Source organism: Carcharodon carcharias, chromosome 16 (genome assembly GCF_017639515.1).
Source record: "Carcharodon carcharias isolate sCarCar2 chromosome 16, sCarCar2.pri, whole genome shotgun sequence".
NCBI lineage: Eukaryota > Metazoa > Chordata > Chondrichthyes > Lamniformes > Lamnidae > Carcharodon > Carcharodon carcharias.
Window position 1 is genome coordinate 43,087,147 of NC_054482.1, and position 24,067 is coordinate 43,111,213.

General features: G+C 41.6%; 1 protein-coding gene across 3 annotated transcripts in view; it reads right to left on the minus strand.

The window, feature by feature from the left end:
- LOC121288893 (P-selectin-like) overlaps nt 1-24,067 on the minus strand; it is a 72,464-nt gene that overhangs the window by 27,102 nt on the left and 21,295 nt on the right. For all 3 annotated transcript variants that reach the window (XM_041207724.1, XM_041207723.1, XM_041207725.1), the window contains exons 3-10: nt 22,560-22,946; nt 19,407-19,514; nt 16,727-16,912; nt 15,434-15,619; nt 15,131-15,316; nt 10,561-10,746; nt 9,326-9,511; nt 6,742-6,927 (exon numbers count right to left, since the gene is read on the minus strand). In XM_041207724.1, coding sequence (XP_041063658.1) covers nt 6,742-6,927; nt 9,326-9,511; nt 10,561-10,746; nt 15,131-15,316; nt 15,434-15,619; nt 16,727-16,912; nt 19,407-19,514; nt 22,560-22,946 — 1,611 coding nt within the window. The remainder of the gene's footprint in view (nt 1-6,741; nt 6,928-9,325; nt 9,512-10,560; nt 10,747-15,130; nt 15,317-15,433; nt 15,620-16,726; nt 16,913-19,406; nt 19,515-22,559; nt 22,947-24,067) is intronic.

Sequence of the window (24,067 nt, forward strand, 5' to 3'; positions counted from 1 at the left end):
TGAATTCCAGAGATGAGGTGAGAGTGACCGCCCTCGTCATCAAGGCAGCCTTTGACCAAATGTGTCAAGGGGCCTTGCAAAACTGAAGTCAATGGGTATCAGGGGGAAAACTCTCCACTGGTTGGAGTCATACCTAGTAGATTGGAAGGTGGTTGTCAGCCCCAGAACATTGCTGCAGGAGTTCCTCAGGGTAGTGTCCTAAGCCCAAACAGCTTCAGCTGCATAATCAATGGCCTTTCCTCCATCATAAAGTCAGAAGTGGGAATGTTTGCTGATGATTGCACAGTGTTCAGTACCATTCACAACTTTTCAGGCAATGAAGCAGTACATGCCTGCATGCAGCAAGTCCTGAACAAGTTTAAGAATTGGGCTAATAAGTGGCAAGTAACATTTGCACCACTTAAGTGCCAGTCAATGATCATCGCAAGAATCCAACCACCTCCTTTTGATGTTCAACAGCATTGGGAGTGTACGGTTATTGGGGTGGGCTGGAATGTGAGGTTAAAATCAGATCAGCCATGATCTTATTGAATGGCAGAGCAAGCTCAAGGGGCCGAGTGGCCTACTCCTAATTCGTATGTTCATATTACCCATCGCCAAATTTCCCACCATCAGCATTCTGGGGGTCAGTATTGACTAGAAATTTAATTGGACCAACCACTTAAATAACTGGCTACAAGAATGAATCAGAGGCCTGAGAATTCTGAAGTGAACAACTCACCTCTTGAATCCACAAAGACTGTCCAGCACCTACAAGACACAAGTCAGGAACGGAACTCACAGGCTCATAGACGTTTACAGTACAGAAGGAGGCCATTCAGCCCCTTGTGTCCATGCTGGTCAACGGTTTGACTACACTAATCCCATTTTCCAGTGCTTGGCTCATAGCCCTGGAGGCTATGGCAATGGAAGTGAATATCTAAATACTTCTTAAATGTTACAAAAGTTTCTGACTCAATCACCCATTCTGACAGTAAGTTCCAGACTCCCACCACCCTCTAGGTGAAAAGATTTCTCCTCAACTCCCCTCTTAGCCTTCTACTTCTTACCTTAAATCTATGCCCCCTGGTTATTAATCCCTCTACTAATGGAAAAAATGCCTTCCTATCTACCCTGTTTATGCCCCTCATAATATTATACACCTCTATTAGGTCCCCTCTCAACCTTCACTGATCCAAAGAAAACAACCCCCGCCTATCCAATCTTTCCTCATAGCTCAGACCCTCAAGCCCAGGCAGCATCCTGGTAAATCTCCTCTGCACCCTCTCCAGTGCAATCACATCCTTCCTATAATGTGGTGACCAGAATTGCACGCAGTACTCCAGTTATGGCCTAACTAGTGTTTTATACAGTTCCAGCAGAACCTCCCTGCTCTTGTACTCTATGCCTCGGCATAAAGGGAAGTGTCCCCTGTGTCTTCTTAACCACTTTATCTACCTGCTCTGCTACCTTCAGGGGTCTGTGGATATGCACACCAAGGCTCCTCTGATCTTCAGTACTTACAAGGGTCCTACCCTTCATAGTGTAATCCCTTGCCTTGTTAGCCCTCCCCATATGTGATGGAATACTCTCCACTTGCCAGGATGAGTGCAACTCCAACAATACTTAAGAAGTGTTGACCCATCTCATTATCTTAAACATTCACTCTCCCCACCACAGGCACATCATGGCAGAAGTGTGGACTATCTATAAGATGCATTGCAGCGAATCACAAAGTGACCTTCATAGCACCTTCCAAACCCGCGACCTCTCCTACCTAGTAGAGCAAGAGCAGCAAATGCATAGGAACACTATCACCAGTGAGTTCCCCTCCAAGTCACACATCATCCTGACTTGGAAATATATTACCATTCCTTCATTGTCTTGTCGCTGGGCAAAAGTCCGGAGCTCCCTCTCAAATAGCACTGTGGTTTTATCTACGGCACATGGAATGCAGCAGTTTAAGGCAGTGGCTCACCACCACCTTCTCAAGGGCAATTCCAAATGGGCAATAAATGCTGGCCTTGCAAGCAATGCTCACATCCCATGAACAAATAAAAAAATTGTATAAAATTCAGAAGTTTGGTGAAGACATCCCATTAGTAATTGGTCTATTCCTCAGAAATATTAGTGAATTCTATGAAGAACTTTAGTTGGAAAAGAGGTAGCCCCATTGTACTGAGTATAAGATTAGGATGTCCCAGACCTGATCCGTCTGTACTGTGTTAGCTAATCTAATCTGCGGTGGCAGAGGTTTGTTACTTCTGGTCTGGGCTAGGTAGAGTTAAAGATCAGGCACTGCAGGAGAATGTGTGTGCTCATGATAGGTGAAGGCACATTGGGGGTCATGTGATGTTGTCTAATGTCAAACAGCTGGAATCTCAATCTAGGTTCACACAGTAAGAATGGCCATTTACATTAGAGTGCTGACAGCATACATGCTTCAGCAAGTGCTGGTGAATTTAGAAGAGGAAGAGAGAAATTTAGAACATTAAAAAAAATGATTTTCCTGTTTATAGAACCATATCACATCTCTCAGAAACATCTCAAATTTAAAGTGTGGTGATTCTGTTATATAGGCAAACTGGTGACCATATTTGTACACAGGAGGATCCATGCCATCAGGAGAACTTACAGTTCTCTGCTGAATGTCTGGGATTCGTCTGAGGTCAGGTAGTCAGGGCCTCTGCTGAACATATCATCTAAAAGATGATCTCAAACAATGCAATGCTCCCTCACAATTGTACTGGAGAAGCAACATAAATACTTGGGGCCCAAATTTCCTGTTGAGGGAAAGGGCACAAAACAGAAAGATTGCCAGCTGGAAGGGGAGAGATGTTGGATCCCAGATTTTCTGAGTTTCTAAGAGAGGTAATTGCGATTTGAAATCCTGATCTTCTGGTGGGGTGCAGGGTAAAGGTCACCGCGAAGGTCAGACAAGCCTTTTGTCCAACTGCCCTTACCCATGTCCACAGTCAGATTTTGAGTCTTGTGTGGGAAGTTCCTGGGCTACTCTGGAAATTCCACCCAGCCACCCAATAGGCTTAGTGGCCTGGGGCACAGAAATAGAGCTCTTTCCACACATTTTACATCTGAAAAGACACACCTACTCACAGTTTCTCACAGGAAATAGGGATAAAACTCCAGTGTCAGTGATTGTTAGGGTGCCTATATATTATCTTTGCAAGTCGGGGTCTTTGTTGTCCATTGTCCAGACACATTACATTCCAGCCAGTTTGTTCCAGATAACACAAATCTATCAGGGCACCAAAAATCACATGTTGAGGTGTAGCTAAAGTTCCCAATGGGATGGGAACAGTTCATTGCCCCATGTTCAGGCTGTGTCAGTGTCTCGCATTTTATCACTGAAATAGAAGTTTGCAGCTTGTTATTTAAAATCAGTCTTTTGCATGGGTACTCAACTGTTCCCTTGTGATTCCTGGGAAGAAGGGGTTGTCTTATGAAGAAAGGTTGAGCAGATTGGACCTAAACCTACTGGAGTTTAGAAGGATGAGGTGATCTTAGTAAAATACATAAGATCCTTAAGGAACTTGACAGCATCAGTGCTGGGAGGATCCACTTATGGGCAAGACTACTAGTGTACACAGTGTAAAAATAAGGGGTCACCCACTTAAGATGGAGATGAGGAGAATTTTTTTTTCCCTGAGAGGGTCGTTAATCTGTAGAATTTGCTTCCTTAGAGAGCAGTGGAGGCAGGATCTTTGAATATATTCAATGCTGAGTAAGATTAATTTTGGGGAGGCAAGGGGGTCCAGATATGTGGAGGCAGACAGGAAAATGGCCACATTCAGATCAGCCATGATCTTATCATAAAAGCAAAATATTGCGGATGCTGGAGATCTAAAATAAAAACAGAAAATGCCGGAAAAACTCAGCAGGTCCAACAACATCTGTGGCAGCATCTGCATTTTAACAAATGGCGGAGCAGATTTGAGGGACAAATGTCCTACTCCTGCTCCTGATTCATATATTTTGTATGTTCGTACGTTTCTAAACTTCTCTCAAAATAGTTTTGTGCATTAAGTATTGTTGTACATTCACTTAGAATCTCTATTTTTTTCTACCCAAATACAGTATGGCTCCATGGAAAACGTGATGCTAATTTGGATTATACTGGGGTTAAAAAAAATCTCAGATTTAGATTCTCATCATGTTGCTGGTCAGTTGCATGGGGAGCAGGTGGAAAATAGGACAGATACTGGGATGGGAAATAAGGTAGTTTGCTTTAATTTTCAATCCAAAGCAACCCAGTGGGGAAAAAAACAGTTCAAACCAGTGCTCTTATTTCCCAGTTTTTACGGGTGTTCTATTTTAAGGTATACAAGACCAGTTCGGACCAGTATTCTTATTTCCCAATTTTTACTGTTTTTTCATTCTGGGAAAAATCCACAAAAGCATTAATTTCTCCTCAATCTGCTTTCTTTGGAGCTCCATTTCTAATTTTCCTGTTCCTTGTCAAGGGGACACAAGTGTTGTCTCTCAATTCATACTATCTAACAACAGATTAATTAGTGGCTATAGATATTGCTTGTGCAGAATCTTCTGGGCTTGCATATGTAACAACAGTCAAAAAGACAATGCATTAAATGAAGACACTCAGATGTTTTAGCATGAAAAGGTATATATAAGTGTAAGTATTATTTGTATATACTTCATCATCTTCTTCAAATAATAACTTGTTGTGATCCTTGATGATTGAGGGGATGAAGGATTTGGATTATAAGGGGCTAATAAGTAAATTGAACATATTTTCACGAGAAAAAAGGCTGAGAGGTGATATGATTTCTGATTTTAAGAGTCTAAAGCATCTCAATAAGTTAGCTGTTTCACGTTTCACCTTGTCCAGAATAGTGGAATCAAAGAACACAGCATGCACTTTAAGGTGGCTAAATTTAAATGAATCTGCGGAAACACTGAGTGAAATTTTAATTCATTCAAAACTGCACAGAGTAAAATTGGGTCCATTATTTCAATGAGGATGTGGTAAATCGATGAAATAGCTGCCCCTTGTGGACAGTAGGAGCAGATAGTGTTGATTAATTCAAAGCAAATTAGTTAGATTTCTTTCAGAAAATAATATTTTGGGATTATAGTATATGAGTAATTTGAGATATGATATAACATTGGCCCAGATTTCGTTGTGAACATCAAAGAGACAGCTTTCATCATTATCTTGTGTGCACCTGCCTACTGACTTTTAATGGCTAGTCAGTGATTTGTTTCCAACCAAACTTGAATTTGGCACCCTCTGCAGGGGATCTATGGCATCCGCAAGCAGCAGGGAGGCTCTCGAATGCATCAGATTGAAGAATCCTGACTGAGCCAAGTGGATCACGAAGCAGAAAATAAAAAGTAGAAAATATAAATTGCATTTAAATCATTGGACAGGAAGCTAAATAAAGAATGGAAAATACACATGGGATTAAGGGAGAAAATTAAAAGAGAAAAGCAGGAAAAACTATTTTAAATAAATATAACTTCTCTTAAAAATTGCAACACTCATTTTCTTCTGAGGGAATGAGACTCCACACCTATAAAATAAAATTTTAGGTCAAAGATGTTGCTCAGTAATAATTATCAATTACTGTGCTGTTAAAAACTCAATTACTCCTGATGGTACAAGACCTAACCTTTCCATTTGCTTTTAGAGTCAGAATAGTGGAACCTAAGTTCACACCATCATAGTGATGTCTGTGTAGATTCCATTGGTGAAGGCAGCAATATCATATCATGCAAAGGAGCGGGGTACCACTGATAGTGACCTCTGGGTTTCCACATACGCTGATACCAGAAGGTGTTTTACCCTGTAATAGTAGCAAGCAGTGACAACAGCCTCACCATTATTAGTACAGCAAAATCCAGTCCATGGTAAGCAGAGTATGCTTGAGAGAAACAGGTGACTTTGGACCTATGGGTCCCAATGCTTTACACCATGAATTTCTTCCTCACCTTACGCCTGGCCTGTTGTAGACAAATTGATAAAGATAGATTGCCATAATTAATCAGCAACAACATTATTGCTGTATTACACAACTGCAGGATAGTAGAAGGCAAGCTAGGGGGATCTTGATTTTTTTTATCTAGAGATCGTATGTTTTTAACTATATTCCAGTCCAAAAGCCACTGCTGTGTTTCATGAATATAACAATTACAGCAGCTTATATTCATCACTTAAGGCAGTAATCTCTAGCCTCCGCTGGCAAAAATAAAACAAAAAATCCCTGCTTCTAGATATATAGGTACATAAGAGATAATTTTTCATATTTGTATGTGTTAGTAAAATTTATTACATTTCCTTCCATTTCTTGTAAATTTGAGTGCCGTTTCTGCACTCCATTAAATCCATTATAGTTGAACAATAGTAACTGTCTGTACTCGATTTATTTTACGCTGTTGCCACTGATGGCAGCCTGAATTTCCAAGGCAGGACAGCAAACTAATGAGACCCATCTAAAGAGTTGCAAACCAGTCACTACATTACCAACGCCACCTCCAATGTCGGTATTTTTTCTGGCTGAGTGATACAGCCTGGTAAGACAGCTCGATAATGCAGGTATACTTGACCAGATAATTAAATCAGAAATGATGACTTATGAACAACAACACATGTTGCAGTGCTGTTGATGTTGTAGTGCATGTTGCAATGCAAATAGGAGTTACTGTACAGTAACAATACCCTTGGCAATTCTGCAATCTCAAAGCAGTTCTGAAACATAAATAGGCCTTAAAACTGCATGGTACCTTCACAGGAGGGTATCTGTTTTGTCCATTGTCCAGATGCTCCACATTGAACACTGTCTGATCCATTTAATATAAAGCCCTCTTCACAGCTGAAGTCACATGTTGCATTGTAACTGAAAGGTCCAAAGGGATGGGAGCAGTTCATAATCCCTTTCACAGGATTCTCCAGCCTTGTGCATTTTGCAGCTGAAACAATAATTTAAGACTCATGCTAGCAATAATTTACTTTTGCTGTAGTGGAAGAATTGATCAAAATCTAAGAACAGGTTATCATTGGTAAGGATGGCATGTTTCGTTTTGTGTTCAAGGTCTAGATGGGGGTTTGGGGATTGTCTATTCTCCCAAAGTATGCAGCTCAATTCTGTAGTTTCTCAAAATCATTACTCTTTATTTACAGCAAGTATTTACACATTTACATCTCTACATGAGGTAGGAGCTTCTCCTCCTTCCAGATCTCTCTTACTTCTCAGTCATGGGATCTGACATCATTATTACATCAGCATCATGTATGTTTCTGATGTTAACTCTTTATTCCACAGGACCTACACCAAATTTTACTTTCAAGAAGAACTAACTGTCCAAGAAGAATTAATATTCAAGAGACAATAACTTATGGTACAAGTTATATTGCATAAAGGATTAATGTCATTAACTCATTAAACACACATTGATTATAGAAAGTTGTATCTTAGAGTGCAGGACAGCATCTGTTGGCTTAAATAATACATTGCAAAGTGTGATATCTGCTTGGCTCATCATAGTTCTCAAAATAAAGAAACTATTACTACAGCAGGAGATTGTGGCTAGCCCTTGGTCAAAGTTTGGGACTGACATTTTTTTATTCATTCTTGGGATATGAATGTCACTAACAAGGTCAGCATTTATTGCCCGTACCTAATTGCCCTTGAGAAGGTAGTAGTCAGCTGCCTTCTTGAACCATTGCTGTCCATGCTGGGTGGGTATACCTACAGGGCTGTTAGGGAATGAGTTCCAGAATTTTGATCCAGCGACCCAGAAGGAATAGTGATATAGTTCCAAGTCAGGATGGTGTGTGACTTGGAGGTGTCCTTTCAGATGGTATTACCATGCATCTGTTGGCCTTGTTGTACTAGGTGGTAGAGGTTGCAGGATTGGACGATGCTATTGAAAGTGGCTTGGCAAGTTGCTGCAGTACATCTTGTATATGATACACATTGATGGCACTATGCATTGATATTGGAGGGATTAAGATAGTGGTTGGGATTCCGGTCAAGCCGATTGCTTGGTCTCAGATGATGTCCAACTTCTTGAGTGTTATTGGAGCTGCACTCATCCAGGTATTCTATCACACTCCTGACTTATGCCTTGTAGATAGTGAACAGGCTTGGTTGGGAGTCAGGAGGTGAGCTACTTGCTGCAGAATTCCCAGCCTCTGAGCTGTTTTTGTAGCCATAGTATTAATATGACCTGTCTGTTGAGTTTCTGGCCAATGGTAACACCAAGGATGTTGATGTTATGGGACTCAGTGATGGTAATGTTATTGAAGGGCAAGAGGAGATGGTTAGGTTCTCCCTTGTTGAAGATAGTCATTGTCCGGCATTTGTGTGGGGTGAATGTCACTAGCCACTTATCAGCCCAATCCTGAATGGTGTCCAAGGCTTGCTGTGGGGCTATTTCAGTAGTTGTGAATGATACTGAACATTGTGCAATCATCAATGAAAATCCCCATTGCTAACCTTATGTTGGAGGGAAGGTTGGTAATGAAGCAGCGGCAGATAGCTGGGCCTAAAACATTATCCTGAGGAACTCCTGCAGAGATGTCCTGGGGCTGAGATGATTGGCCTCTGGCAAGCACAACCATCTTCCTTTGTGACAGCTTTGACTCCAATCAGTAACAAATTTTCTCCCTGATTCCATTGACTTCAGTTTTGCTAGGGCTCCTTCTTGCCACACATGGTCAAATGCTGCCATGATTTCAAGGGCAGTCACTTCACTTCAGCTCTTTGTTCCATATTTGACCAAGGCTACAACAAGGTCTGGAGCTGAGTATCCCTGAGCATTAGTAAGCAGATTGTTGTTGAGGAAGTGCCACTTGACTGTGCTATCAACAATACTTTCCATCACTTTGCTAATGATTGAGAGTAGGCTGATGGGGTGTTGTATTGGATTTGTCCTGCTTTTTGTGAACAGGCCATACCTGGACAATTTTCCACATTGTCAGGTAAATGCCAGTGTTGTAGCTGTATGAGCAGCTTGGTTAGGGGCACAACTAATTCTGGAGTACAAGTCTTCAGCACCACAACTTGATGTTGTCAGAGATAAACACAGTATGTTCTGCACCTCCAAACAACCACACGCTTTCAATCTGCACCTATACTTCTGAGCACAGGTTAGTCCCCAGTTAATGCCTAGCACCTGAATACAATTAACCACCAACTGATGTACAATTAATACCAGAAGGCTAGCAATAGCCTTGGAACAGTATCCCAGAATAAATTAGTGCCCTTACAAGAAAAAGAAAAAAGTAGTGGGAGAAAGGCTGCTTTCATGTTTCAATATGACAACTACTGTTAATAGTAAAGAATGATTCTAGATTTTGTGATACCTTCACAGCTGGGGACCTGTGCTGTCCATTGTCCTGAGGCTTGACACTGAAGGCTGCCTAATCCCTGAAGTACAAACCCCTCAATGCAGCTGAAGACACAATTTGAGTTGTAACTGAAGTCTCCAAAGGGGCTTCTGCAGTTCATGATACCTCGTTTCGGAATCTTCAGTAAATTACATTGAACAGCTAAAATATGAATTCATACATGTGTAAAACTGATAAATAAAATCCATTGCACATCAAACATTTTTGGGAGTTACTGTAATTACAATTGTTTGTACTTCAGCTCATTTAGCAAAAGACATCAGAAGCTAGCTCCACTTGTGACTTTAGCGGATAAATGCAGCCTGTCGTGTGGTTCAGAACTGCACAGACCAGAAGGATTTCAGTTTGAATTCCTATTGTGTGCTGAGTTAGCTGATTTCAGCTGCAGCACCATATGAACCATTACAATTGGTGTCAGCATCCCTGGACTAGGAAGGAGAATAGAATCAGTTAGGATTCCCACTCTTGTTCCCTAACCAGTGACATCTGCTGTGAAGAACATCTGTGAGGATATCAGGAGAGGGCAGGGTCAGATTTGTCTGTCATTGGCTATGTAGCCTGATATATAGAGATTCGAATGTGATATCGGAAGGCTGTCATCACCATAGAACTGTACCCCAGCAAGAGATGGGCAGAAACGTGGGGGGAAGCGTCATTAAGAGATACAAATCCATGCTAGTTAACAACAGGTCTGACCTATCACATAACTGCTGTAACCAAAGGTCAAAATGAATGTTTGAATATTTGACTGAATCATTGCTCCATTACAATAACTTATCAGCTTATTATTTTAAACCTTGTCTATGGAGAGAACATGTAGTCCTTCCACAGCAGCTGTACCTGCCAGTTGTCGCTATTCAGGCCCCAAAGCTTGAACTACAATATAGTGCATTTGCACTTTGTGATATTGTTACATGAAAATGTACAATTAGCTTAAGTGATGAAGTTAAGAAATGACTGTTCAATGGTGATTCTGCTCTCAGTTTCATGAGTAGTCCCCAATAATAAATGTAGAGAACTAATTAGCAATAATTTGAGGAATAGAATTTTTAAAAAAATTATTGATCAACGAGATATTTTTGGTATTTTTTTCTCCAATTTCTGGCAACACCACATCCAGGTTAGGAGAAGAGCCTTATTTTGTTTTTAAGACAAACTAATAAACACAACCATTCAGTTATTCACTGTACCTTTGCAAATGGGTATCTTTGACGTCCAGTGCCCAGAAGCTTCACACTGGAGGCTGTCTGATCCCTGTAAGACAAACCCAGCCCTGCAGACAAAATTACATCTTGAGCTGTAACTAAAAGGCCTAAAGGGGTCAGAACAGTTCATGAGGAGGCTGTAAGGAATCTTCAGTTCACCGCATTTCACAGCTGCAATGAGAAGTTTTCAGGAATTATTATGTGCCATGTAAGTAAGTCAAACATTTCTCAAAAGTTATTGCAGAGAATTTTCGAACAGACTGGAAATCAAAGATCATAAAATCATAAAATGGTTACACCACAGAAGGAGGCCATTCAGTCCATTTAAATTCAATGTGCTGGTAAACTGTATGGGTTAGTCATTAACTGGGGGTGTGGCTGAGCAGAGCTTGGTGAGGGATGGGATACAAATGATTGAATTTTGGAGATGGAGTGGGGGCTCAGGAAGGTAGACATTTGAAAATTGACTCTAGAGCTGACATAAGGCTTTCCCTTGTGGTAGGATTGATAAAGGCCAGATCTGGTTAATGTTATAGAGATGATAGTAAATGGTTTTGATAATGGATAGTACATGGAGTTTGAAGCTGATCTGGGTTTAACAGGATATTGAAGTTTCCCACTTTCTGTTTTAACATGACAAAGTAATCAGGGGTGTGGGGTAGAATCAATGTCAAGACAGCATAGTTTATGGTGGAGTCCAAAAATGATGGCTTTAGTCTTTCTAATTTTTGGTTGAAAAACATTCTAGCTCATTCTTAGCTTAATGTAATGCAGCCAGATAGCACAGAGTGATCATAGGGTTGAGAGAAATGGTGGAGAGGTAACATTCGGTGTCATTATCAACAACAATAACAATTTGTATTTATATAGCACGCTTAATGTAGTAAAGTATCCCAGGGTGCTTCAAGTGAGCATTATAAAAAATGATTTACCACTAATCCACATAATGAGGTATTAGGACAGATACCCAAAAGCTTGGTCATGGTGGTAGGGGCATCTTAAAGGATGCAAAAGAAGTAGAGAGGAAGAGGGATTTAGGAATGGAACATTAGAGGTTAGGGCCTTGGCAGCTGAAGGCACAGCCATCAATGGTGGAAAGTTCAAATTTGGGGATGCTCAAGAATTGAAGAAGCATAGATATCTTAGGTGGTTGTAAGGCTGGAGGAGATTACAAAGGTAGGGAGGGCTAAGGCCATGAAGGGATTTGAAAACAAGGATGAGAATTTTAAAATCAAGGTGTTGTTTAACTGGGAGCCAATGTAGGTCAATGTAGCCAGGGTGAAGGGCAAATGTGACTTAGTACAAGGTAAGACACAGGCAGCAGAGTTTTAGATGACCTCACATTTACACAGGGTAAAAGGTGGGAGGCTGACCGAGTATGTGTTGTAATAAGTCTAGAGGTAACAAGACATCATGAGGGTTTCAGCAACAGATTAGCTGAGGCAGGGGTGAAGTCAGGGAATATTATGGAGGTGAAAATAGACTGTCTTAGTGACTGTGCTGATAATTGGTCAGAAGCTCATCTCAGCTTCAAATATGACAATAAGGTTGCAATTGTTTGGTTTAGCCTCAGACAATTGCTGGGGGTGGGGTGGGATCAGTGGCTTGGCAATGGATTTCATCTCAGAGACTGAAAACAATGGCTTCTGCTTTCCCAATATTTAGTTGGTGGAAATTTCTGCTTATCCAATTCTGGATGTCAGCAAGAAGTCTGATAAGTTAAGAGACAGTGGAATGGGCCAAGAGAGATGGTGGTGAGGTCCAGATGGATATCCTCAGTGTACATGTGAAAACTGATGCTGTGTTTTCAGATGATGTCATAAAGGGGCAGCGTGTAGATAAGAAACAGAAGAACCAGATCTTTGGTAAACACAAGTGTTAACGGCAAGGAAACAGGAAGAGAAATCATTGCAAGTGATGCTCTGGCTAAGACAGGATAGATTATGAAAGGAGCGAAGAGAAGTCTAACCATCTTCCCATCGACATTCAACAGCAATACCATTACCAAGTATCCACCATCAACATTCTGGTGGTTACCACTAACCAGGGATTTAAGTGGACTAGCTATATTAATATTTTTGCTATAGAAACATGTCAGAGACTAGGTATTCTGCAGCGAGTATCTCACCTCCTGAATCCCCAAAGCCTGCACACCATCTACAAGGCGCGAGTTTGGAGTGTGATGGAATACTCTCCACTTGCCTGGTTGAGTCCAGTTCTAACTATATTCAAAAAGTTTTATATCATTCAACTTGATCAACACCCCATCTGCCTTCTTTGGCAGCACCTTCCAAATCAATGAACCTCTACCACCAGAAGGAGAAGGGCAGCAAGCGCATGGGAACACTATCACCTTCAAGTTCCTCTCCAAGCCACACACCATCCTGACTTGGAACTATATTGCCATTCCTTCACTGTCACTGGGTCAAAAACCTGGAATTCTCAGAAAATAAAAGCTCATGGTCTATGGGGTAGCATATTAGCCTAGTTAGAAGATTGGCTGGCTACAGAAAACAGAGAGTATGCATAAATGGGTCTTTGCCTCAATGGCTGGATATGACTAGTGGGGTCCTGCAAGGGATCTGTGTTGGGGCCTCAACTTTTTACAATTTACATCAATGACTTAGATGAGGGGAGTGAAGACATGGTAGCTAAATTTGCAGATGACATAAAGATAGGTAGGAAAGTATGTTGTGAAGAAGATATAAGGAGTTTACAGACATATAGAGATAAGTTACGTGAGTGGGCTAAAGTCTGGCAGATGGAATATAATGCAGAAAAATGTGAAGTTGTTCACTTTGGCAGGAAGAATAAAAAAACAGTATTATTCAAATGGAGAACAACTGCAGAGGGATCTAGGTGTTCTCATGCATGAGTCACAAAAAGTTAGTATGCAGGTACAGCATGTAATCAAGGAGGCTAATGGAATGTTATCCTTTATTATGAAAGGAATTGAACGTAAAAGTATGGATGTTATGCTTCAGTTATACAGGGCATTGGTGAAACCACATCTCTAATACTGAGTGCAGTTTTGGTCTCCTTATTTAAGGAAGGATGTAAATGCATTGGAGGCAGTTCAGAGGAATTTTACTAGATTGATACCTAAAATGAGTGGGTTGGCTTCTGAGGATTGGTTGAACAGACTGAGCTCTTTCTACTGGGGGTTAGAAGAGTGAGTGGTGACTTGATTGAAGTATGTAAGATCCTGAATGACTTTAACAAAGTGGAAATGGAAAAGATGTTTCCTCTTGTGGGTGAGTCCAGAGGCACTGTTTTAAAATTAGGGATCACCCTTATAGGACAGAGATGGGGAGAATTTTTTTTCTCTCAGAGGGTTGTGTGACTTTGGAAATCTCTGCATCAGAAGGCAGTGGAAGCAGTGTCACTGAATATTTTTAAGGCAGAAGTAGATAGATTCTTGTTAGGCAAGGGAATCAAAGGTTTTTGGGGGTAGTTGGGAATGTAGAACTCGAAACACAAACAGATTAACCATGATCTCATTGAATGGTGGAGCACGCTCGAGTGGCCGAATGGCCTAATTCTGCTCCTATTTCATATGTACGTAATTTCATATTAACAGCACTGTTTGTGTACTTACACCACATGAACTGCAGCAGCTCATGCAAATGAATCGTCACCACTTTCTCAAGGTCAATTTGGGATAAGCAACCAATGTTGGCCTTGCCAGCAACACTCATATCCCATGAACGAATATGAAAAAGCAAGTGTTTGCAGTTTACCCAGCTGGTCAATGTTAGAGGATGATGATGTGGTCAACCATGTCAAAGACTGCAGACAGGTCATGAATGACAAGAAGGGATAATTTATCTTCATCACAGTCACAAAGGATGTCCTTTGTGACTTTGGTAAGAGAAGTTTCGATGTTGTGGCAGGAAGAGAAATCTGATTGGAGGGATTTAAACATGAAGCACTGGGAAAGGTGAGCATGGATATATGAGGTGACAACACACTTAAGGACTTTGGAGAGGAAAAAGAATTTGGAGATGGAGTGGTCGTTTGGAAAGACAGTCATGAGAGAGAGCTGATGACAATAGATTTGAAGGAGAGAGGACAATACCTGAAGAGAGAGAACTGTTATCATGGCAGGCAGGAAAGAAAGGTGGGTGGTCAGTAGATTAGTGGGCATAGGTTCAAGGAAGCAGGAAGTAGATCTCACAGACGAGATGAGCTTGGAGAACTAGGAAAAGATGTGATTTCAGGGCTCGGGCAGATATAAGTACCAGAAATGGGCTTTGAATCCCATGGAGTGAAGCACCTTGCCAATGCTCAATACCTGAGTTAAAACATGAAGAACAATCACTTGGGCAAGATAACTGAATGTTGCTGGTGGGAAAATTAAAGACCAAAAATGGAGACATGTTGTGCATTTCCATCGCTTCTACTTTACCTTTTTTTATTTCAGATTGCCAAAGAAACATGGTTTCTTATTGTCCTTCAGTTAGATTGCTGTCTTGTAACCATTCATAGGTATCTATCATTGTCTGTACAAAACTACAGACAGAACATTGATAAGACAGTTCCACTTACACAGTACCTTCACATGTTGGTTTTTCTGGTGTCCATTGACCAGAAACTTTACACTGGATCCTATTCAGTCCACTTAATGCAAATCCTTTGTTACAGCTAATGTCACACGTTGAGTTGTAATGGAAGTCCGCTATAGGGTGCAAGCAACTCATGTTGCCATGGTCAGGCACTGTCAAGGTTTCACATACCTGGACTGCAAAACAAAAAGTGAAAGATGTTAAGGAAGATCTTTCCTTGAAAAAGAGCAAAGTAACAATTAATTCCCATTTTAGGAAGAGTAAAGTGGCTCTATTAAAAAATAAAGGGATACCTTTGCAGGTGGGAGTCCTCTCTGTCCATTGACCAGAAGCAAGACACTGGACTTTGTCTGGTCCATGCAGTGCATACCCTTCTCTACAGCCAAACATGCAGGTTGAGTTATAACTGAAATGTCCAAGTGGATGGGAGCAGGTCATAACATCCTTACGCGGAACCTCCAACCATATGCATTTCTTGACTGAAAATTATATGCAAATATCAAGTGGTGTTGGTACACAAAATTCAGCAATTAAATGTAGGCACTTGCTATTATTCTAAGGGCAGAATTTTATGTCGCGCGGGCAGGCATGTGCCCAACCTGATGTAAAATTGTGTAAAATTACATCAGGTGAGCATCCCAACGTCATTGCACACTCGTGCGATATTTTGCTCAGTGGGAGGGCACAAAAGTCGTAAGCATGCCCGCCGACAATAAATCGGGCAATTAAGCCCATCAACAGTGCAACTGTCTCTGATTTTTCCTGGTCCATTCAACCTTATGGTTGGCGAACAGGCATATTGGCGCGGCCTTTACATTTTTCATCAAACCTCATCCAAGGACAGGATGAAATCTCTGTTATGAAATAAAATAAAAAAGAAATATGTGAAAACATCATTTTTATGAAGTATATTTTCAGGTGCTTGATTGTGATGCATGGACATTTTTTGGCTGTTTTCTAAACCTTTATTTAATCATTTGAAGGTCTGCAGCTGCCTGAGGCAGCTGTCTATCTTCAGGGAGCAATCTCGCAGTGCTCACCCGCGCCATTGGTGACATAATCGCCCACCCTCTTTCCGCCCCCACCCCAGCAGCGCTGAGTTTTCAGTACATGTTTCACGCTGGCTGGCCGTTAATTGGCCAGCCAGTGTGAAATTGTAGTTGGGGGTCGATCACAGTTGGCAGTCCGTTTCCCGGCCATTCCTGGGCCTGCCGATCACGTGCGCCTACCAAGGGTAAAATTTAGGCCTAAGAGTTCTTATTAAAGAAGGAATTGACATCCCTTTAGGCTTCTACGAGAAATATCAATAGTGGGGAATGGGACACTTCCAAGTTTTCAAATCAGCATTAGGAATGCCCAGGCCAGGTGAGTGCAGCTTTGTTGTGAGGCAAATTTCTCCCCGCTTCATGAGTGCTTTAACACAGAAAATAATCCACATTAATCCAAGAAGAAAATGATTGGGCTACAGTGTTGCCATATTTCACGCCCATCTGCTATTTCAAGGCAGCAGTGTCTAATGATGTTACAGCTTAGTACAGACTGTCCCAGAGTAAACCATATTTGGAACATGAACCTGTGTATTGTACCTTTGCACTCTGGAAGAAGTGCAGTCCAATCTGCTGAAGCTGTACATTGAAGCCTCTTTGTTTTATGTATTTCATATCCTTCCACACAGCTAAAGTCGCACACTGAGTCGTAATTGAAATTTCCATAAGGATGGGAACAGTTCATAAGGCTTCGATCAGGTGGTACCAGTGCACGGCACTTAATAACTAAAAATAATAATATCAACATTATTTGAGAAAGAAGGGATTAGAAAAAGTTATGAAGTGCAATATGTATATTGAATGTACACCAAAGATGTATTTGTCTTCTAAAAGATGGACTAGCTATTTCATACAGCCATCTCTTAAATTAGCATTAAAGTAAAACAGAAAATGTTGAAAATACATAGCAGGTCAGTCAACATCTGAAAAGATAAAAGACAGCTTAATATTTTGGGTGTTCTTAAACCTGAAATATTAATACCTTTTCTCTTAACAGATACTGGCTGACCTGCTGCACAGTTCCAATATGTTTTGCTATTATTTCAGATTTCCAGCATCTACATTTTTAAATTTTTTTTTTGTACAGGAAATTGTTTGCAGAATTAAAAATAACTCATGGGAAAAATAACTTCAATCCCCAAAATATATCAATCAAAAGAGAAAGAAAAGGTGGAGCTGCAAAAAAGGAAAGAACTCTATGTTCCCTATAGCTGTATGTAATCCAAAACTTGCACCATGAGCTGAATTTTATGAGGGGCCATATTTCTTGTCCATTAGAAAAGTCACATGCAAACCAACCTCTTTTAAATAAAGCTGCCCACAGCGATAACACACTGGGGGTGGCCTTAACAAGGAGAGTGGGACTTCTGCTGCTCAGTGGAAGCCACTCCCGCCCTTGAAAGTTGCGGGCAATCTGATTGACCGGCAGCTCTTGCTGTCCCAGCAGTGTCAAAACTCCCATAAAGAAGATCTTGGCGACTGACTGCAGGTAATCCTGGGCTTCTTGGATGGGGAGAGATCGGTCTTCATGGGAAGGAGTGGAGGTTGGGATTTTGGAGGCCAGGTAGGGAGTTATAAAGTGAGGTATGATCTTAGTGGGGTTCAGGGGGGAGGGCTGCCCCTGAAGTGCACAGGGCACAGCCCGAAAGGATGTATACCCCCCTTCCAGCTTTTTAAGCGGCCTTCCCACTCTTATCCGCCTTCCATTGCCCGGCATATTATGGCAGTGGAGATGGATTCAGGTCCTTAAGTGGGCATTAATTGGCCGCTTAAGGGACTCAATTGGCCTAAGGGTAGGTGGACTAGTGGGTGCCTTACAATTCCCTATATTATGGGGACTGAGTTGGGGTGGGCAAGGAAGTAATGGACTACTGAACCATTATATTTTAAAAGCGCCTCTGCCAAAAATATGTCCAGCAGGGGGCTGTAAAATCCCACTTCATGGGCTGAATATTCCCCCCGTCAGGGGGGAAGTAAATGGGCAGGCACACTTCCAATCGACGCCCCGATTGGAGGTGCAGTGCCATTTTACGTGGGCGGGCCAATTAGAGTGCACTCATCTCCCTGAGGCTAAGTGCAGCCTCAGGGAGATCACCTCTACTGTAAAAATTATTAAAAATAGAAAAATAAAATTTCCCTTACGTGTCCCCTCACATGATTGGGACATGTCCATAATTTTTACAAAATCTTTATTAAAATTGTTTATAGCCTACATGAAACCTCATCCCGCCCGTGGATGTGGTTTCATGTTTTTTCTAGTTCCCGCCGGGGCTTCTGGCCCACCCGCCAACCTTAAGGTTGGACAGGCAGGTCCTTTAATTATTTAACTGACCCAGTCAATGGCCTCAAATGGCCATTGACAGGTCGGCGGGCGGGCAGCTGATTTTGCTGCGCTCCCACCTTCCTGAAAATTTAAATCGGGTACAGTAACGTCGAGAGTTCCCCCCGACGTCACCGCACGTCATTTTATGCGTTCGTGAGCTAGCTCCGCCCCGCTCGCAAACTCGTAAAATTCTGCCCCATATGTCATGCACTGTACAGAAACAGATCATGTCTTGTGCTTCCTAACCTGCCTGGTATTGCTTCTTTGATAGCCCCCTTTTTCTGCTAAATAGTTGGGATATAGAGAATCTCCATTGGAAAGGCCATTGTAGCATTATGTAGCACAGGCGCTCTTCATTGTATTTCATGTAAAGTGCTTTGGGGCATCCTGAGGTTGTGAATTCCACCGTGTAAATGCAAGTCTTTTTTTTTCAAAAGCTGTCCTAGCCATTGGGACAAAACAAAGAAGTAAGAGGAAAGCTTCAGCCAGGACTAAACAAGTTGACAACCCTATTACTGATCTCTTTCAGTTGACGCCGTTCAAAATTGGTACTCCCAAATCCTCAATTTATAAGGGCATGTAAAAAACCAACATTAAAGTGGTGGAATGATGCTAAAACATACCAATAACTTTATAATGTAATTATGTGCTTATTTACATGACCTCAATCTGGCGAGGGCTTCCAGCTTCATAAAAATCCAGATCATTTCATTGTGCATCACATGCAAACCCAACTAATGTTCAACAGTTTAATTTTTCAATTTCTATCAGCTGTGCTATTATCTCAGGTTATTGCAATTCTACATTTGCACATGCTGCCCTTAGCCTGATTTATGTACATTTTTTAAAACTAGTTTATGTCTCCTTACATGCTTAAACATTGCACAAGGGGCTCACCATTTTCACAATTGTCTCCATAGAATCCTTCATTGCACCTACACTTATAATCACCAATAGTTTCCACACATTCTCCATGGCCACTGCAAGAATCAGGATGGCATGAAGCTGTCAAAAGATTACACAAACATTTTTTACATTTACCTTATTCAATAAACATTATTAAATGTTAAGACTTGTGCTCAGTTTATCACAAAATCACAGTCAAGGAGGACTATTTGTCCAACTGGGCTCATCCATCCAAATAACCCTAAATTCCCCCCATTGTACCATTAAATTGAATCTTAAATGATTCCAGGGGTTATGTTCCCATTGCTCTATCCGAAATTCCATTCCACGTGTTGATCATTCTTTATCTGAGAAAGAACATCCTGATATTAGTTCTAAATTTGCCTTTTAATGTTTGTCCCTGCTTTGTAATATTCTTGCAAATTAATTTTAAGTTTATTTTTGAATTTACCTCATCCATACCATTCATCATCTTATATATCTCCATAAGATCATCTCAGCTGCCTCCTTTCTAGAATGAAAAGACCAGGAGTGGAATTTGTACTAAGTGTGGTAGCGGGTGGAAAAATCGCTGTTTTCCCTGCCAGCTGCAATGGTGGCATTTCACATCGTATTGCCCCAAACCCACCGTATTAATTATGCATTCCCAGGATACATGTTGTTTCGATGCTGGACGAGCTCCAATTCACCTGCCATGCCGACACCTCGCCGCTTCGTCATGCCGCATTAAAATATAGCCGCATTCAGTGCTTCCAGCCCAGGACTGCAGCAAAGAAATGGCCCCAAAAGGCAAGAAGACTGCAGCCCTCGAGCACCTTTTGGACACCATGGAGGCTCGCTGTGATGTTCTCTACCCCCGCTCTAGCCACAGAGCAGCAGTAAGATTACCACTCCGGCTTGGTAGGCAATGGCAGTGGTGGTCAGTGCCAATGCTGCACAGAAGAGGTTGGCCATCTAATGCAGATAAAGGATGAATAATCTCATCCATGTAGCTAGGGTATGGCAACCATCTCATTGCTCTAAACTCGCACACTCAAGCCCATCACACATTCACTGGCATCTCACTCACTGTCAGCTGAAGGGACATCAGCACCCATTCTCACACACATACCCTCACATGTCCACTTGGCCTCATCTCCTCTGGAGATCGTCTCCTTGGCCCTCACTATCTTGAGGCCATTTGCACAGATCAACATGTGCCCCCACACACACACCCTGGGATACCCTCCTTCCCCAGTACAGCTCTCATCCTGCAGCCTCTTCCCTTACCTAAGGCCACTTCTCCCCCTTCCCCAAGCAAGATCTTGTCCTACAGCCATTGACAAGCCACCTACACATGGCTGATCTGGTAGGTAGAGACCTATCCGTGAGCCCCCCTAAAAGTGATGTGGTGCTGTTGCAAAGCCTGGCGCTGATGACTGCGAGTGCTAACTGAAGCAAGGTAGGCAAACAAACTTTGAAATCCCGAACAAAGTGCAGCCTGCCAAGTACATGCCTTATGTATACTGTTGTGAAACACATCAGCGTGTCTTCCCGCCGGTGTGGGTGGATGATTTAGTGCAGGAGTGGGGGGAGGGGCTGGTGATTCTGGTGGGCTAGCCTTATAATGATATGCAGATGTATTACAATGAGATTCCCAACATCTGTTGGCGGGAAACGTGGCCCACCATTCTTCCCCTACATTTGGATCAGTAACACCAGGGATCAGCCTTCTTGCTTTCTCTGCATTGCCTCCAATGTTTAAATAACTCCTTTATAATAAAATCTTTGCTACAAGAAGTATTGCTAATGACTAAGAGATAAAAATAAAGGAAAATGGTGCAGGAATTAGAAAAAATTCTGGAGATGCACATCAAGTTAAAGAAAGACATGAAACATTTTGAGTGTGGTGGGTCCCTCAGCAGAACATTTAATTAGGAAGGGATATTTTTGTTTTAAATTCAAACAATGAGTGTTGTCACAGAGCCAATTAATCAGGTGAATAATGGCTCTGTCTTACAGGGCCTATGTATGTTAGAGTACCATGAATATCCAGTGCTTCTGTCAACTGACAATGTCTGCTGGATTTTCACATGACTCAGCTTACAAATGCTGGTTGTAAATATTATTTTACAATTTTTGAGGAACCATTGCACTTACACTTTCACCTATCTTTTTTCAGAAATTAACTGACATGTTGTGCAGTGTTTCTGTTTTAATTTCAGACTTTCAGTTTATCCTTTTTCCTTCCACCTCATCAAGTTTGGCTCGATTTGTAGCACTGTTGCCCCTGAGTCTGAAGTTATGAGCTTAACTCATACTGCAGGCCTGAGCATGCAATCAAGGCCAAAAACATTTGTGCAGTTCTGAAAGACTGCTGCAGTGCCAGAATGGCTCTTTTTCAGAAGTAGCTCCTGTCTACCTAATTGGGTGCATGCAAAAGACCCCATGGCATTAATTAAGAAGAGCAGGGATGTGGGCTGGCATTCTAGGAATCATTCCTCTCACAACCAACATTCCCTTCAAATCTCATAGATGAGTTGATCCAAGGTGGCATCTTGAATCTTCATGTACTTGCTGGTTTTGGGACTTTGCTGTGTGCAAATTATTTTCCTACATAACAACTTTTTTATTCATTTGTGGGATGTGGGTCAGCATTTATTTCTCATCCCTAACTGCCCTTTAGACACAACTGAAGAGCAAAGTTAAAGGTCAACTACATTGCTGTGGGTCTGCTGTCACTTATTGGCTGGGGAAGGACAGCAGATTTCCCTCATTGGTATGAGTGAACCAGGTGGGTTTTTAACAACAATCTAGTAGCTTCATGGTCACCCTTACTGATACTGGCTTTTAATTCCAGGTTTATTTAATTAACCAAATTTAAATGCCCCCGCTGCCATGGTGGGATTTGAACTCCAATGCTCCAGACCATTAGTCTAGGCTTCTGGATTACTAGTCCAGTAAGATACCCATTTTTCAACCGTGCCCTTTTGCTCCTTAGTAATATAATTTATATGTATAAAAATACTGCAATAATATCCACAATTCAAAAAATAATCCATCAATAATAAATGCCTTTAGAATGTCCTAAGGAAGTGGTGTGGACCTACTGGTAAACCTATAAAAGCAAGTTCTTTCTTATCTCCTAGTAATTTTTAAAGTTACCTTGATAACACAGTGGTCTTTTTTTTTTACGGCAGGGTTCATCATTCCACTGTCCTGCATGTGAAATTCTCTTTATATACATCTCCACACAGTCTTCAGTGTTCTTTCCATTGTTGGGTTCACCAGGAGCCCAGTTTTTAGCAAAATCTTCCAATGCCCGATTTGTTCCAATCCAGGTCCAGGTATTTCGTATCTTCCTCAAACCAATCCATACATGGGTGCTTGCTTTTGGCAAGTATTCATTAAGATACTTGTTTTCCTCCATATTCTGTATCGCCACCATGTCAGTGTAATGCTTTTTACAGTATTTCCTCGCCACATCCCATTTCATGGTTACATTGGAATAATGGTATATCCAGCCATGCACTCCTTCTAACATCAGAAATTCTGTAAAAGAAGAAAGGCTGTAATTTTATGGGCCAGATATTCACGGAGTCATAAGGACTCCGGAACCATTTAAAAATAGCAGGCAGGACACAATTCCGGGATTCCCACCCCCATTCCTGGCACCCCCCAATTTTCAATGGTGCAGGATAATGGTGTGGGTAGTAATCCCACACCTTGTACTTCAGATCTACCTGGCTCCATTGCGTGAGTAAGTATCTCCTCGCTCTGTCAATTTTCTTTGGACTCCAATTGGGACAAAGTTCTAGAGAACCAAATTGGGCCTTTTAAACAGCTTACCTGGCCACCCAGCTGTCCTATGGCCACCTCTTATCTGCTTCCAGGGGTGGCATGCCCGACTCTATCCACCATGCCCCCCCAAAACCCCCCGGAGCAAAACTTGGGTCTGATGGGGCACTTTCTACCGAGGTAGGTCTACCAAGTTGGGAAATTTCCATCTCGGTAGCAAAAATTTGGCCCTATATATCAATAAATATTCACAGATTTCTGGCTATTTATTATCTTATGTATTTCATGAAGTGGTCTGGGGTGAAGGGAAAGCCCCCTTACTGTTAAGCCAAAGGCAAACTAAAACCCAGTGGATGAAAAAAATGGCAGGACATCCAGGTTACAGTAATAAAGAAAGTGTGAGTGCTAGCCCACTTTGTTTGGTCAGCTGACATAACTTGAAAGCACAAGTTCTCTGTACACTGCTCTACCACCCAGGAAAAGGCTTTGCTTTCTTCTCAGCTTTTAGTGCTCCTTTGGCTCTTGGTGTTCAGTTTTAATATTTAAAAACCTCTTTCTCAGCCCCTCACGGTTATTAAAAATGTTTCCAAAACCAAGGTGTGAAATCTCTTTCTGAATAACCAAACATGGCCAAAAATTGTCCATTGTCAAAGTCTCTGAAAGAACTTGCCATCTCTCATCTGCCTACTTATTCACAACTCAGCACGGAACAAATGTTGGTAAGATTACCAATATTAGGTAATTTGAAAAACACAGACATTTTTGTCTTGAGAACCTGGGATATAGAACAAGGAGTCTGCTTTACACATCAAAATTCCAATGAGTGACTGTTTCCCCCAGGGGCTCTAGTTGCTTGCCCCCGAAAACAAATATTC